General features: G+C 44.6%; 1 protein-coding gene across 1 annotated transcript; it reads right to left on the bottom strand.

Moving 5' to 3' along the window:
- Positions 1-209: 209 nt before the first annotated feature.
- LOC8024608 (S-adenosylmethionine mitochondrial carrier protein) lies at positions 210-13,060 on the bottom strand. Its single transcript, XM_002406318.5, has 9 exons — positions 12,558-13,060; positions 12,328-12,484; positions 11,681-11,790; positions 11,495-11,599; positions 11,316-11,408; positions 6,943-7,012; positions 6,810-6,874; positions 5,237-5,310; positions 210-400 (listed from the first exon to the last, which is right to left on the bottom strand). The coding sequence occupies exons 1-9, from the start codon at positions 12,597-12,599 to the stop codon at positions 238-240; spliced, it is 879 nt and encodes a 292-aa protein (XP_002406362.4). The 5' UTR covers positions 12,600-13,060; the 3' UTR covers positions 210-237.
- Between the last annotated feature and the right edge of the window lie 170 nt (positions 13,061-13,230).

Genomic DNA, 13,230 nt, shown 5'->3' with positions numbered 1-13,230 from the left:
GCTTTTGTTGAGTTCACGGCGGGGATGTGCACACGAGGATCTCGTCAGCACTTTCAATATTACCACCAAACAGGAAAGAAAAATGGTCAACACAAATAACAATTTATTTCTGAATAAGTATAGTTGCCACTCACCCATATGCATCATGGTGGCGATATATGAATGAAAGAAGACTAGCGGGTAAAAGGCAACATTATTTAAAAAAAAAAAAAAAAAAGAGGCTACATCCCCAATACGTTAGCTACCACTGGTTGTAGTCGGTAGTTCTGTATGTGTCAAGTTGTGGCTGCTGCCGTCGTATGCGTAGTATATGAGGTGCTTCGCTTGTTCGTACGCTCCAAGGAATATGAATCCGCCCACAGAGAGGGAGACCACTCGGGGTAGGACGCCGCTGAACAATCTGGAAGGTGAAAATATGGCAAAGAATAAACCTTCCAAAAAAGGCACCAAGTGTTCAAAGTGGTGATTTACCTCTGCTTGGAACATGCTTCTAATAAACACCCACCTCTTGGTAACAACGGTAATGCTAATATTTATTTGTTCTCCAAGCGGCGACAGGAACAGTAGAGAGCACAAGGGCCCATTCCGATCGACTTCTACTCTTAAAAGCAAAACAAAAATTAAAATACAGTAAAACACATGCTGATTTACTCTAGACAGATGCTGTGCGGGGAGAACACCTTACCCGTTTGGTCTGCCAGGGCATTTTGGAATAAAAAAAAAAAACTGTATTTGTGGACAGGAAGGCTTTAACCTCCTTTTGTTTCTAGTGTGTTATTTTTTTTTTTCTCACAGACTGCTATCTCTCGGATAAATCTAGCCGTTCGCCTTGGTGGAGTGGGTTCATCTTGTTTTGATCTTGCCGGCCATCCTGGCTGCTTGCTCCCAAGCGCCTCATTCTTGCCACGCTGCTCTGCGGCAAAGACTTGGGAGGTCTTCAAACCACCTCGTGGCTCCTAAATGCTGGCAAGTGCTCCTGGAGAGTCCTTGCTATGTCTCAGTGGCACAAAAACCTTGTTTAGTGATAAGATAAATTGATTGGTGGTTCAATATCCAAAATCGGTCCACAAACGGGGAAGTTGAAGGCACGTGCTAAAAATGTGAAATGCTAGCTACGACCTACTCCACCGAGGACGGGTAGGCACTCGGTGGCGTGTGTATGCTGTCATATCGCTACTCAGTGTATCTATGCTGGCAGGCAATGATGTAGCATTGGTTCTTGGGTTTACTGTACTTCCAAAATTTCCCTCGTCGCTTAAAACGGTTAATCCCTTGCCTACTAATCACGAGTGTTACTCGTGCCACCCATTACGGACCATAAACCACGACCACGAGCAGTGGCATACCAACTTGTTTTTGAATGGGGGGCAAACCCCCCCTCCCTCCAGGCATGGGGGCGGTATCCTTCGTATCCCTTGGGCGCAGCTGGCCAGTGTTTGCCCTGCCCAGTTGTGGCTGTTTTAGAGGGGGCGAAACACTTGCCTTGCCCCCCACCCTGAAAACTGGGGGGGGGGGGGGGGGGAAGTGCCCCCCTTGCCCCCCGGTTGGTACGCCCATGGCCACGAGTGTGACTCGTGTTTCGGTTTTGCCGCTTGCTTAGCGTGCTCTCCGGCAGATGGCAAAACCATCTCTGTTGCTCCATTCACCTTGGGCCGTTTGCTCGTTTGTTTTGCTGTTTGACAGAGAAAGGACGCTCCATTTAGCAAAGAAAAAAAAAGCAGTCGCTTGAGGGAGTTCATGCTAAAACAACATGGCTTTGACAAGGACGTCCGCTTGAGCCGACAAAGAGATACGAAACCTTCATTTTTGAAAAGAATTGGTGCTCGTGCATATGTGATGACGAACCCTTCAGCCTTGCCGATTTTTAGGAATCTGACAATAGTTTGATAGGCATTTACAGGAGTGATGAAAACAATGTGAATCCTGCAAGCATTTAATTAACTCCGGCGTCTGCAAGTCAGTGGGACTCTGACCAGAAGTCCTGATTTTGAGCAAGATGTGACACCTGAAAGTCGAAGAAATGTTTTTGTCTATTTTAATGCAGATTTTCCATTTAAAATAAAATTTTGCTGTATGTTTCTTGAAGAAAAAAATGAGTAGGCAAGGCGTTAAAGACGCAGCACTGACACACATGTCCCTGCCACAAGTGCCCCAAGGAAAACAGCTTCCTTCTCTCCTTTGGAATTTCGATGTGGTGTTGTACTAAAACATTTATGTCAGGAAACAAAGGGGTTCACCCAACCCTACCTTAGGGGATCATGAGATGCCCCGAAAGATGACGCTCTTAACAAAAGGGAGTGATCCATAGATCTTACATTGATGCACCGACCTGTTTGCCCTATGTACACCTTTCCATTCGTCAATGAGCGGAAAGTTTTTATTTCATGTATTCCAGTTTCTCTGAGGATGGACAAACAGGGTGCAATGAAGAGCTAAAGTGTCACAACAGGCCCTGGTTAACAAGTGACACAAAAGTAGTGTTCTTAGGAACATCAGGAGAAAAACAGTGTGCTCTAGAAATCTAATAGTGTAAGCCATTCATTTGTCTCTAATAAAGATATTTTTAATGGAAAAACTGCAGTTGATATTAATGTACGTGCTGGTCGAGGGTAAGGCACTTCTTCTTTATTATAGGTGACCAGAAGACTCAGGTAATCTAACAAAGGTAAGTATGTAAACAGTGTTTTATTATCTGTGCTTAAGGTAATATCCTGCTTTTGTGCTGTGCCATTTTCTTTTTTATACAATCCTTTCAATGGCCTTGTGCATATAGTACAATAGAATGGCATCCGTGCAGACTACCGTATTTACTTGCATAATTAGCACACCTTTTCCCCAAAAATTGACACATATTTGGGGGGTGCATTCATTAAGTAGGGGGAAAATTCTTGCCTTTACACACTTTGTGTCAACGCCATTCGAGGTGCCAATATGACACAGCAATTGGTACTGCGGCACATCTCTACTGACAGAGGCGCACTCATGGCTGGTCGTGGGTCGTGGGCACGCCACAGTAACCATGCTCTATAAATTGCAAACCTTTTTAAGGGTGCTTTTGACATGCCTTCTGCTGAAGAAAAAGCGCCCTACGAAGCTCACTCAGCACGGAGAACGACGCGACAGTTCTTAGGCCTAACCACTTTCATGATATCACTGTCCAAAAGTGAATCACAGACGACAGCGTGTTCGTTGACGTCAATGCATTCGATGGACGAAGCACGTCCGGGGATGGGCAACTCCTCGACCCCAGCTTCACTCGTCGTGCGCGCCGCTCGATTTCACAGTTGATTTCTTCCGCAACCACGCAATCGCCGCCATTACAAGAGGTTCGGCTTGGCTTGACTTGGCCTGGCCACTTGGTGGCAAAAGAAAATTGGCTTGAAGAGTGGCGGAGCCGAAAATTGAAAGTGTGTTCATTACGCGAGAAAAAGAAAGAAGTCCAAATATTGATGCCCATTGTGGGGGGTGCGTTCATTATGTGAGTAACTACGGTAAATACCAAAAAACAACAAGGGTATCCTTGTGACAGTGGAATTAACACATATTTACTATGCACATGTCAAGACAAAGAACGAGAAAACTAGTATACTCCATTGTGCAGGTCCTGTGCAGCATTGAGGAAGCCATCAGCAAGATATAGAAGAAGCCCCACTTTGTACAAATTTCGAGGGATACAATAATCGCAGGGGGTACAAAAGCAACCCTCAGGGTATCTTTCATGCTTGTCAGCGACTACAGCCGCCGACTGACTTTTTGGACGCTGATAATCCGAACGTGTTCAAAATTTCGGACGAAAAGGAGCAACCGTGATTTACCCGATAGAAATAGTGCATATTCACGACCAATGCTTCGGACAGCTCCAAGTTCAAAAGTTTGATTTTTTTTTACAAAATCGATCAGTGGGAAACACAACGGAGTAGCCACCACTTTAGATTCTATGTTGGCTGTACATGGATTGGCTTGGTTTGGCAGCACTACATGAGTACTGTTAAGTCCTACCACTAGGTGATGCTATGCTACAGCTTTTGTTTCCTTTAGCTGTGCATCATTATCATCATCATTGTCACCATTTTGCTTTGTTCATTCACCATTCTGCAGTTGCGGACTTGTGCCCCTCATCTCGTCTCGGTTAATTGTGTTTCCGGACTACGCTGGCTTGAACGTCATGACCCCGTCCATTATTCTGCCGCCACGAAGTGTCCCTAAGAAGCGTGGAAAGTACTTGACCATAATGCTAGAAAAGGCAGCGATTTTCAATCTAATATCAAGTGATCGAACAAAGTGGAGGCGTAACCTGAATGAAGCAAGGCACTGTTGACGGCTTTCATTAGGCTGCTGAGACGTAATAAAGACAAGCTTTTTGGCCTGCTGATTTCCAGACTGCTCTAGTATACCGTTTTTTCAGTCCCTGCAAAGTCCAAAACATCAGTCGGCGACTGCACTGGGAGAGCGGGAAATTACATCCTTTTCAATAGCAGATGCTTCACTCTTGCACATGTACCTTTGATAGCACTGCACATAGTTTGTAAAATGGAGCCTGAAATTTTTAACTAGGGCAAACAGCTGCAAGCAGGCAGCTAAACTGCCAGAGCAATAGCTCAGCAGCGTCACAAAAACAAAGGATGCTACACGGTATCTTGCAGCCATCACAGCTTGCCAGTCCCAAACAGATGTTTCAGGAAAGCAGTTAACCATTACGTATTCTTTGCAATTTTAACTGTACTCCCTCATTGCTTTTTCAACATGTGGGATCCAGCTGCACTGCATAAGGTGGACTGACATCACATAGAGCGACGATTTCCCTTAGGCCTGGCTCGGACACTAGGTATTATAATGGCGAAGGTATGCGTCTGTACTTAAACAGGTTCAGCTGCACTGTGTAACCATCACGTAGGAGCAATTTGATAAAATGCCCAAGAATGTATGCTTTCAAGCTACATTGTGGCAGAGCTTAAGTGCAGAAAAGATACATTGACTGCTGCACTAGGCATGTGATCAATTAACCTTCAGATTAATCAATGAAAGCTTTAAGTGTGATCAATTGCTTAGAACTGGTTAAGCTTAGAGCAGACACCCTACTAAGTAATACAAAAAAAAAATTTAATGAAACTGCCAATGCATGCCCAGTCGGCAATATGGGTGTAAGATTACTAAACTGATTAATTAACACAGACTGGTTCGTTGGCATCTCAGGGAAATAGGGTACTCTACTTCATGAAGCATTTGGAGTCCTTACCCTTGTAATCCTCTTTGTTTCCATATTGTGGCAAGTGCTTCCCACATGTTTCCACTTGCAAGGTGACTCGATTTCTGGAATTACGAAGAAAGAGCATTTGCACAAATAAGGTTTTCTGAAATGTGTCTATACGGAGACTCTACAACTCCCCTCATTTATACAACTGACAATTGTGTGGTTGTAGGGAAGTGATCATGCCACTGCTAACAGGGAACTCTAGTCACACTTTGCCAAGTGTCAGCAATGTCACCCAAAAGTTTTATTCTGATCAGAGCAAAGAAACCTTCCCTTAGTGCTGCCAAAATCAATTGACTTTATGTAGCCTATCACGTGCCAACAATACCTCAGAGCGATTTAGAAAGTTCCGGCAGCACTTATCAAGTCGTACGTTGCTATGGTAAGAAATCGCTGCCTCTCGGCTCCTTTCAGAACTGAAAGGGAGGATATTTTCTATACAGGACGGTCTCACAAAACACTGTTCCACTTCTGGCTAGCAGTCTGCGGCCATGCTGGTGAATCGTTTCTGCTCTTGTTTGTCTTTATTTTCCTGCGACTCTTTGCATCAATTATAGTGTTGAGAGATAAAAAAATGTTGCAGGTTCTTCTGCTGAAGACGACTCAAAAGGTGTGGTCGGGAACATTTTTCGTTTGCACAAACACCCACTTCATGATTTTGTCAGTCGAAAAGTTATCTTAGCAAATTCGCCAGGGACATTTTGGCAGCCAACGAGCCAGCTGCTCAAGCGCTTGCTCGTCTTAACTATGAGTAACGACCAGCATGTGTGAAAATCTGAACACCAGCCAAAGCTCTTTTATGTTGCCAACCACTCTAGCTACATAGTGTAGTCGGCAACAACACAAAATAGCTCGCACACCAGTATGAATTCTCATGGGGTGTGCAGGGAAATACCCGTGCAGTTTCTATCATTCTTTGAGCATGTGAATCATAATGGCACCTAAAATGACCAAGCCGGACAGCTCTGTAATGCAACTTGAAGCAGACCTTACTTTCATCAAGTGACTGAACAACTACTGGTTTGGTTAAGGTACAAAAATTACTCGGATATAAAAAACACATAAGTGCTGGTAATCACAAGTTTTTGACACAGAAGCCAATTCAAAAACTGGTTGTGGCAATAATTATTTAGCACGATGGTGTCAGCCTTCCTTATAATAGGGAGTATTCACTGGCGGCCATAGCTGTGTGCACTACTGCTGAGCACATGCTGACAGCGAGCTTCCACAGTTCTTTCGCAACGGGCATTCCGCACCATCAAGATTACCAGTTTTAGCAGACCGGTAATGTGAGCTCATCCTGAGCATGCGCTCTGAACATCGCCCTCAAACATGGCGTCCAGTGAATACCCCCATAAAAAGGCTTTCCTTCCCTACTGCAGAGAAGCAATGTGCACAGAGCAATACTACTCCTAGGCTCAAGCCAAGCGGCTACATCGGCCAACTAAATTCTAGCCATTACATTGGTCCATACTTCCCCGCTTACACCATTAGAGTTTAATGTCTCGTCTGATTTGCAGTCACAGCCCCATACCAACAGAAGTGAAATAAGCCCTACCTCAGCCAACATGATCCTCGTCTTGGCAGCATCAAAAGGAGTCGTCAGGCCAGCTGCTATGCCGCCTACAAAGAGAACCAAGTGTGCACTTAAAACTCCAAGAACTTTTGAAAGCACTACTGCAAGACAGTACCTGCAACTGCCCCACTGACAGCTGCTTGCCAGGAGGGTTGATGGCCACTTGCTCCAACTGGCCAGGCTGCCTGCAACGTTAGGAACACAGCACTGAAAACACTTTCGCAGCTCACTTAGTGTAGTTAATGTACACAACGAAGAAGCCTTACGACACAAAGAATGCACTGCCAGTTCACATAACTCTAGGTCACACCACACTGAGTGACCTATTACATCTGACTAGAAGAAGCCCACACATCAAAGTTAAATATCTGCATTTTCCAAAGTCAATTTCCTTATTTCATGCTGAACACCATCCTGAGGAGTTAGCCTATTCTGTTCAAAACACTAATGAAGACGTCCAAAATGCGATCTTATTTTTATTAAGTCATGCCAAAATCCAAGCTGATGAAAGTAGCCACGTCACAGTCCGTAGCCATTTCCAGTCGTTTTCTGCCTGGAGACCCTGTAGTTATTTATCGAGGTCTCGTTTCTAACACTGTACACAGAGTTGGTCTAAGCAGAAACAGAAATGCAGAATGACATGAATGGTGTTTCAAGCAGTTTTTAGAAAAATAACTGATGCACCCCCGATTACCCCTGCGGCAATGCATACCAGTTAAAAAAGACACACACACAGTATAGGGGAGTGAAAGGGCATCATGAAAGATTGTGTTAAAAGTATTTGTACATTACTTTGAAAGTACATTGTATTTAAAGTACTTTGCTCCAAGTACACTGTGCCCAGTTTATAGTATGTTACTGAAGTACATAACCTCTCATTTCTTTGTACGTTACCTCAAGCACTTTTTAGATGTATTTTACCCAACACTGCATTTGCAAAACACATTGTTTTCTCACAAGACACAAAAATTAGTATTATCTTGAGATAAGAACAGCTGCCATGTAACAACAGTTTTATTTAGACTGGAACTTTCCGATATCTAAAACTGCACCCTTGACTAAAAGATATCTTGATAAGCTTCCCAATCTCGAAAAGCATGTCAGCCAGAGTATGGGCAAGAGAAAATTAAATAGCAGGAAGTCAGCGATTGTGACTGCCCTAATGTTCTCAAGCCCGTTAAAAAAAAGTCAGGTCTCAGCTAGGACAATGTTAGTGGATGCGAAGTTTAAAGCAGCTGCGGTAAATTAGCAATGACTCCTCAATCACAATCGTTCTATCCCAGACACCCAATCATTCGAGACGACAGTGATTAAATAAACACAGCTTTAAGCCATATCAACAAACCAAGTCTGGGCTCCTTAACGCAGAGACACTTTAATGGCAAGTGGGAAGACAAATGTTCAGAGAAACTGACCACAAAATGAAAATGTAACTATTCGCAACAAAGCAATCCTGCACTGAGTGCACAAAGTAAACGAGAACCATATGTGAGGATTGCTTCTCCACTAAGCTGTGTCTGCACTTTTACTATCTGTGTGCAGAAAGAAAGGAATCCATGACTTGAGCTAGTTCACACTCAGTGCTGCCACAAAATGTTTAGGGCGCACAATGGAAGGCCAGTGAACTGAACTTCATTAAAGCATAATCTACACCCTACTTTAGGGATCGTCATTCAATCAACAGGACAACTGAGTGGCCTGAACGGCAACACTGCCGATCAAGGACAGGTCTGAACTCAGTTGGCAGTGCAGAACGGGAATTCCTCCAGAAGATTGTCTGTTTACAGATTGCATACCTGCCAAGTGCGGAGAAACCAAATCCGGGAGAATTTCTAAGCCAAGGGGGGGGGGAGAAGGGGGGAGTTGCGGTTTTTAAAAATAAATATTGATAACGAATTTCCATGAAATTTCATTACATTTATATTGCACTGCTCATGCTGGCGAGATACAGCTGGGCCTCGTTATCATTGCAGCCGTTTGTTGCAACGGCAGAGACTCCTTGTTTAAGTAATTTGAGTTCTCCGGAAATTTTTCTGTCAATCGTACAACCATACAAATTGGTCAAAATTCGGGAGTCTCCCGGGTAATACGAAAGACTTCGCAGGTATGTAGACTGACAAGCTCTCTTATGCCCCATGTAGCACAAATTTGGCCTTCGGGTGCAGCAAAGTTCAAGGAATCAGCTAGGGTTTAAAACCTGGTAGACTAGAGGGAAATGCTGAGCCATGCCTCCAACGGATGATGCACACTTCATTTTATCGTGATCGCAGTGTAGTGATGAACATATACGTGAAACAAAAGAAGTGCTACAGGTGAGTTCCCAAGATTTTGTAGCGTGAGCCACACTGGCCGAGGTTGAGCAGTTTCGTGTGGCTCGCATAATGAGCCGTGCTCCGTGCTACGCATGCGTGAGGAGCAGCGACGTCACACGGCGCACAGCTGGCGCGCTGGAGCCGCCGCCGCCACGCGCTCCACCGCCGCTGCGCCCGCTTCGCCGGTCTGCGTATTCCAGAGGAGTGACGTCCTAGTCGCGGCAGACACACTGGCGCTGCCGCGTGCCCAGCTGTGCACCTCCATTGCACAGTAGCCAAGTCTGACGCTGCACCAAAGCCGCTTGATAGCCCCTCTCATTTTTGTATACCACTTCAACCATCAGGCCATTGTGATGAAATAAAATAAAAAAAATATAGAGGTGCGTGCATGAGAACGAGCCCACACAGCTGCTTGCGTGCACCACTGAATCGGGCCACAGCTTGTGCCACACAGACGACAGTGGCAACGACAAGGCTGCTGACACAAGTGTTTGCAAACATATATGTGGCTTGCTCGTGGCATCATTCATACTTGTTCTTGTCTAAGAGAATAAATACACAGGTGCAAAATGTATGCTACAGGGGGTGCATGCTCACCAGCAAGATAACTACAATGATAGGTGATGTGACGTCAATGACAGCCATCTATAGCAACTACTGTGTGAGCCAACCACGAAGAGATCACAATTGTTGCTAGACACACAGAAAATTACTTTCTGCATCAATTGATAGAATCGCTTGCAATAACAATCACAAGCACCACCACCGAATGCGAGTTTGCTGTGTTCATGATCTGTAAGATGTTTTGTTCCAGTGCCCCCAAAAATTAGCAAAAGCATATCTGTCATCTTTTATCTCTTCATCAAGGACGGGCATTCATAAGAGAATTTAGGGTACTCTACTGGCACATGCGCTTAAAGGGACACTGACAGGGTATTTATGCTCGCCAAGGATTTTATTCGTACAAGACATATGAGAGCCCAACTACCCAGAAAACAATTTGCAGCTCACAATCCGCCCAAAAACCGCCAATCAAGAACTGGCCGGTTTGAGTCGCACTAACTCTCTTCTCTGTGATCATGTGCCATTCTCTATTGTTTAGATACACAAACCAAATATAATTGAAGTCATAAGTCATCGAAAGCACACACTCAATATTAAAAATAGAAAAAATATGACACCTGCGGTATTTTTTCTGGCACCTAAAATGCTGCAAATATGTTGATTGAAGAAAAGGTTGCGGAGAGAATCAGAAGCACTCTGTGCCTTCTCCGCATAAGTCTCAACCTGGCGTCGTATCGCAGGATGGGCGGCTGAACGAAGCGGTCTAAGCAATGGTGGAGGACGACGGGCGCGGAACCTTTACTTTTAGAACTGGTGTTTGCGGTGCTGGAGAATCTGTCAAGCTCTTGAAAGAGGGATCTGTTACTGATCAAAACAATTAGGATTTATTCCGTACGACACACCCAACCACCAAGCTGATTTGCACGAAGACGTCGCCGAGTCGTCGCCCCTTCTCCTGGCTGAAGACATCAGTCGTCTTACAAACACGAATTGGTAAGAGATAGAAGAGTGCACGGGCGTCAAGCACAAAGTGTTTAACTTTTCAGTTTTCTATGTAAAGTGTGAAGGTGCACGTTTTTGTCTGCTTCGCACAACCAGAAACCAAAGAGAAAAAAACAAAAAAAAAAAACAATGTGGTTAGGTGTAGCCACGTGACTTCTGGCAACTCTCTCCTCCTCTAGATTTCTTTTTCCTCCCCAGTCCAGTTTTGGTTTCAAGCATTTTTTTTATTGCTTTATTAAAAATGTATGCGACACTGTAGCAAAATATTTATTGGGTAGTCTTCTGACACAATAATAAATCGCCTGGCAAAAAAATATTTTTTTTAAAGGGCATCAGTATTTTTTTAAGACTTATCAACACTTTTACATTTGAATTGCCTAGAATTGAGCAGTCGTATGTCTACAATTACCTCGTGTGCTGCCTACTACCACAACATAATTTCTTACTAAAAAGGACTCCTTCACCAAACATGCTTCCACCTCCCCACAGCAAACTGAACTGCCCCTGCCAGATAAATAAGCGCATACCTTCATCAAGTAGCCCTTCATCAGGCATGTTGATACTGCACATGGCCAATCATTGAATTCCCTCTTTGTGCCCCGCTTTTTACCTTGAAAATCTCCCACAAGGGAAACTGGATGAATGCGAAGGGGATCTCTCGAGCCACGGTGGTGAGGTAGCCACGATAGAATCCTGGTATTCCCTGGGTGCAAGAGTTCAGCATATAACGCACCACTTCTCGCCAAGACCTTTCGAAGAACAAGAAAAAAGGAACCGCGACTTCCATACCTCGGATTTGAAGACTTTTCTAAAAGTCTGCCAGCTGCTGACACTCTGGTTTGCTTGCGTTCGCTGTTTGACTATTTCCACCGGAACTCTTATGATACAGGCAGCCTGGGCAGTGAAAGGACTCAGTCATGTTTTTCAAGCATTTTAGACTTCTGGGAGGGTTTGCGGGTAGAGAATCCTACCCACCACTTCTCCAAAGCCGGCGGCAACGCTGTGAACAACCGGTTGCATGAGGTCCGCTGAGCTTGGGGAGAGCAACTTCTTCACGCCTTCGTATGTGCAGAAGAACACGGCAGCTGAAACAAATTCAGTAGTGATCGATATATAGTGCAAAAGCAGCCAGCAATAAAGAGACGTAAAATCCCCAATTTATTGTGTCACTGCTCATTTTATTGGTTTACTTAACATATCCTCAGCAAGCCGAGGCGAAAACAGGAGTGGTGCAAGCTCTGAATGAAAACAAGTAGGAAATACAATTTTGACATCGACCCTGGAACTATTTGAGTGCTTTTATTAACCAGAGTCAAAAATAAACTTCTAAAGTTCATCAAGCCAGTATCTATATTTCTTTACACAGGTTAAATGCTACAAACAAACAAAAAAACGTTCAAATAACCTTTTTTTTTAGCTAAACATGAAAGGGTTGTATGTTGAACAGAGCAACAAAAGTCAAAATAAAGTTACTGTCAGCTCTAGGTGCGGGACCTCGATTTGTCAGCGCGGTGCAAAGGTTGATCCGAGATCCTTCAACGCACCTTCAATCCACGAAAGACAGCCGGACACACAAGGTTCGTGTACAGCCGACAGTACAAAGGTTTGTCACAAATTCTTACCGGTAGGCGCCGATCCCAGGGCAGCTGATGCGAGTCCGGAGTAAATTTTCGCAAAGCCACCCGCTTTCCAGAAGCCCTGCTGACTCTGTAGCCGCGTTTTGAACGTGTCCAGTGGGAAAAGCACCAGATCCACCGTGGTGCCGGCAGCGGCTCCGGCCTACAAAAATTCAAAACAACGACAAGGTGAGTGGTCCGAGAATTTGGGGAGGCGTGACCGAATGCGAGCATACCAGAAGAGAAACGACGAACGATGGCTTTGTCACGTCTCCCATCCTGGTTACCGGTCGGTTGCTTTCGCATATCTGTCTGAGCAAAGGTATTGCCCAGCGTTTTACTGGGTTTCCTGTTGCGGCGGCGTTAAAAGCTAGCCGGGAAAAATATTTTTAAAACACATGTGCGTACATGGATGCGTGCACGTGCGCGGGAGCTGCGGCCGGAAACAAAAGTCACGTGATACTATGTGACGCCTTATGGCTGTGTTCCTAAGTACGCTCGATATGAGATCAAAATAAACCTTCCGCACCTTGGCGTTCGAAAAGCACGAAAACTTATCCACCGGGTTTGTCCATAAAACTAAAGTTCGTCCCAACGTTGGTTCGTCCTGCTGGTACTATCACGTGCTACAACCCATTGAAGCAACTCGAATAACCCTGGTCCACTCGAGCCAACGAGGTAGAGCCCCTCTACCTCGTTGACTCGAGCGCACTTCAGCAAGTTTAAAATGCAAAGGAACACAGTGTTTGGTAGATGCACCATCTGGCGAAAAACAGTTGTACTTGTTGTATATACAAATTCCACAAACAGCGTGCATTACTAAATGGTAACAATATTGTTTTAGGTGTTTGTATTTAAATATGATTCTAATTAGTCAGCGTGACTTAATGCAATTTATGGAGTTTACGG

This window comes from Ixodes scapularis, unplaced genomic scaffold, assembly GCF_016920785.2.
Source record: "Ixodes scapularis isolate PalLabHiFi unplaced genomic scaffold, ASM1692078v2 PGA_scaffold2__306_contigs__length_199485367, whole genome shotgun sequence".
Lineage (NCBI taxonomy): Eukaryota > Metazoa > Arthropoda > Arachnida > Ixodida > Ixodidae > Ixodes > Ixodes scapularis.
Note: the sequence above shows the minus strand (reverse complement) of the source record. Positions and strands in the feature narration are given on the sequence as shown.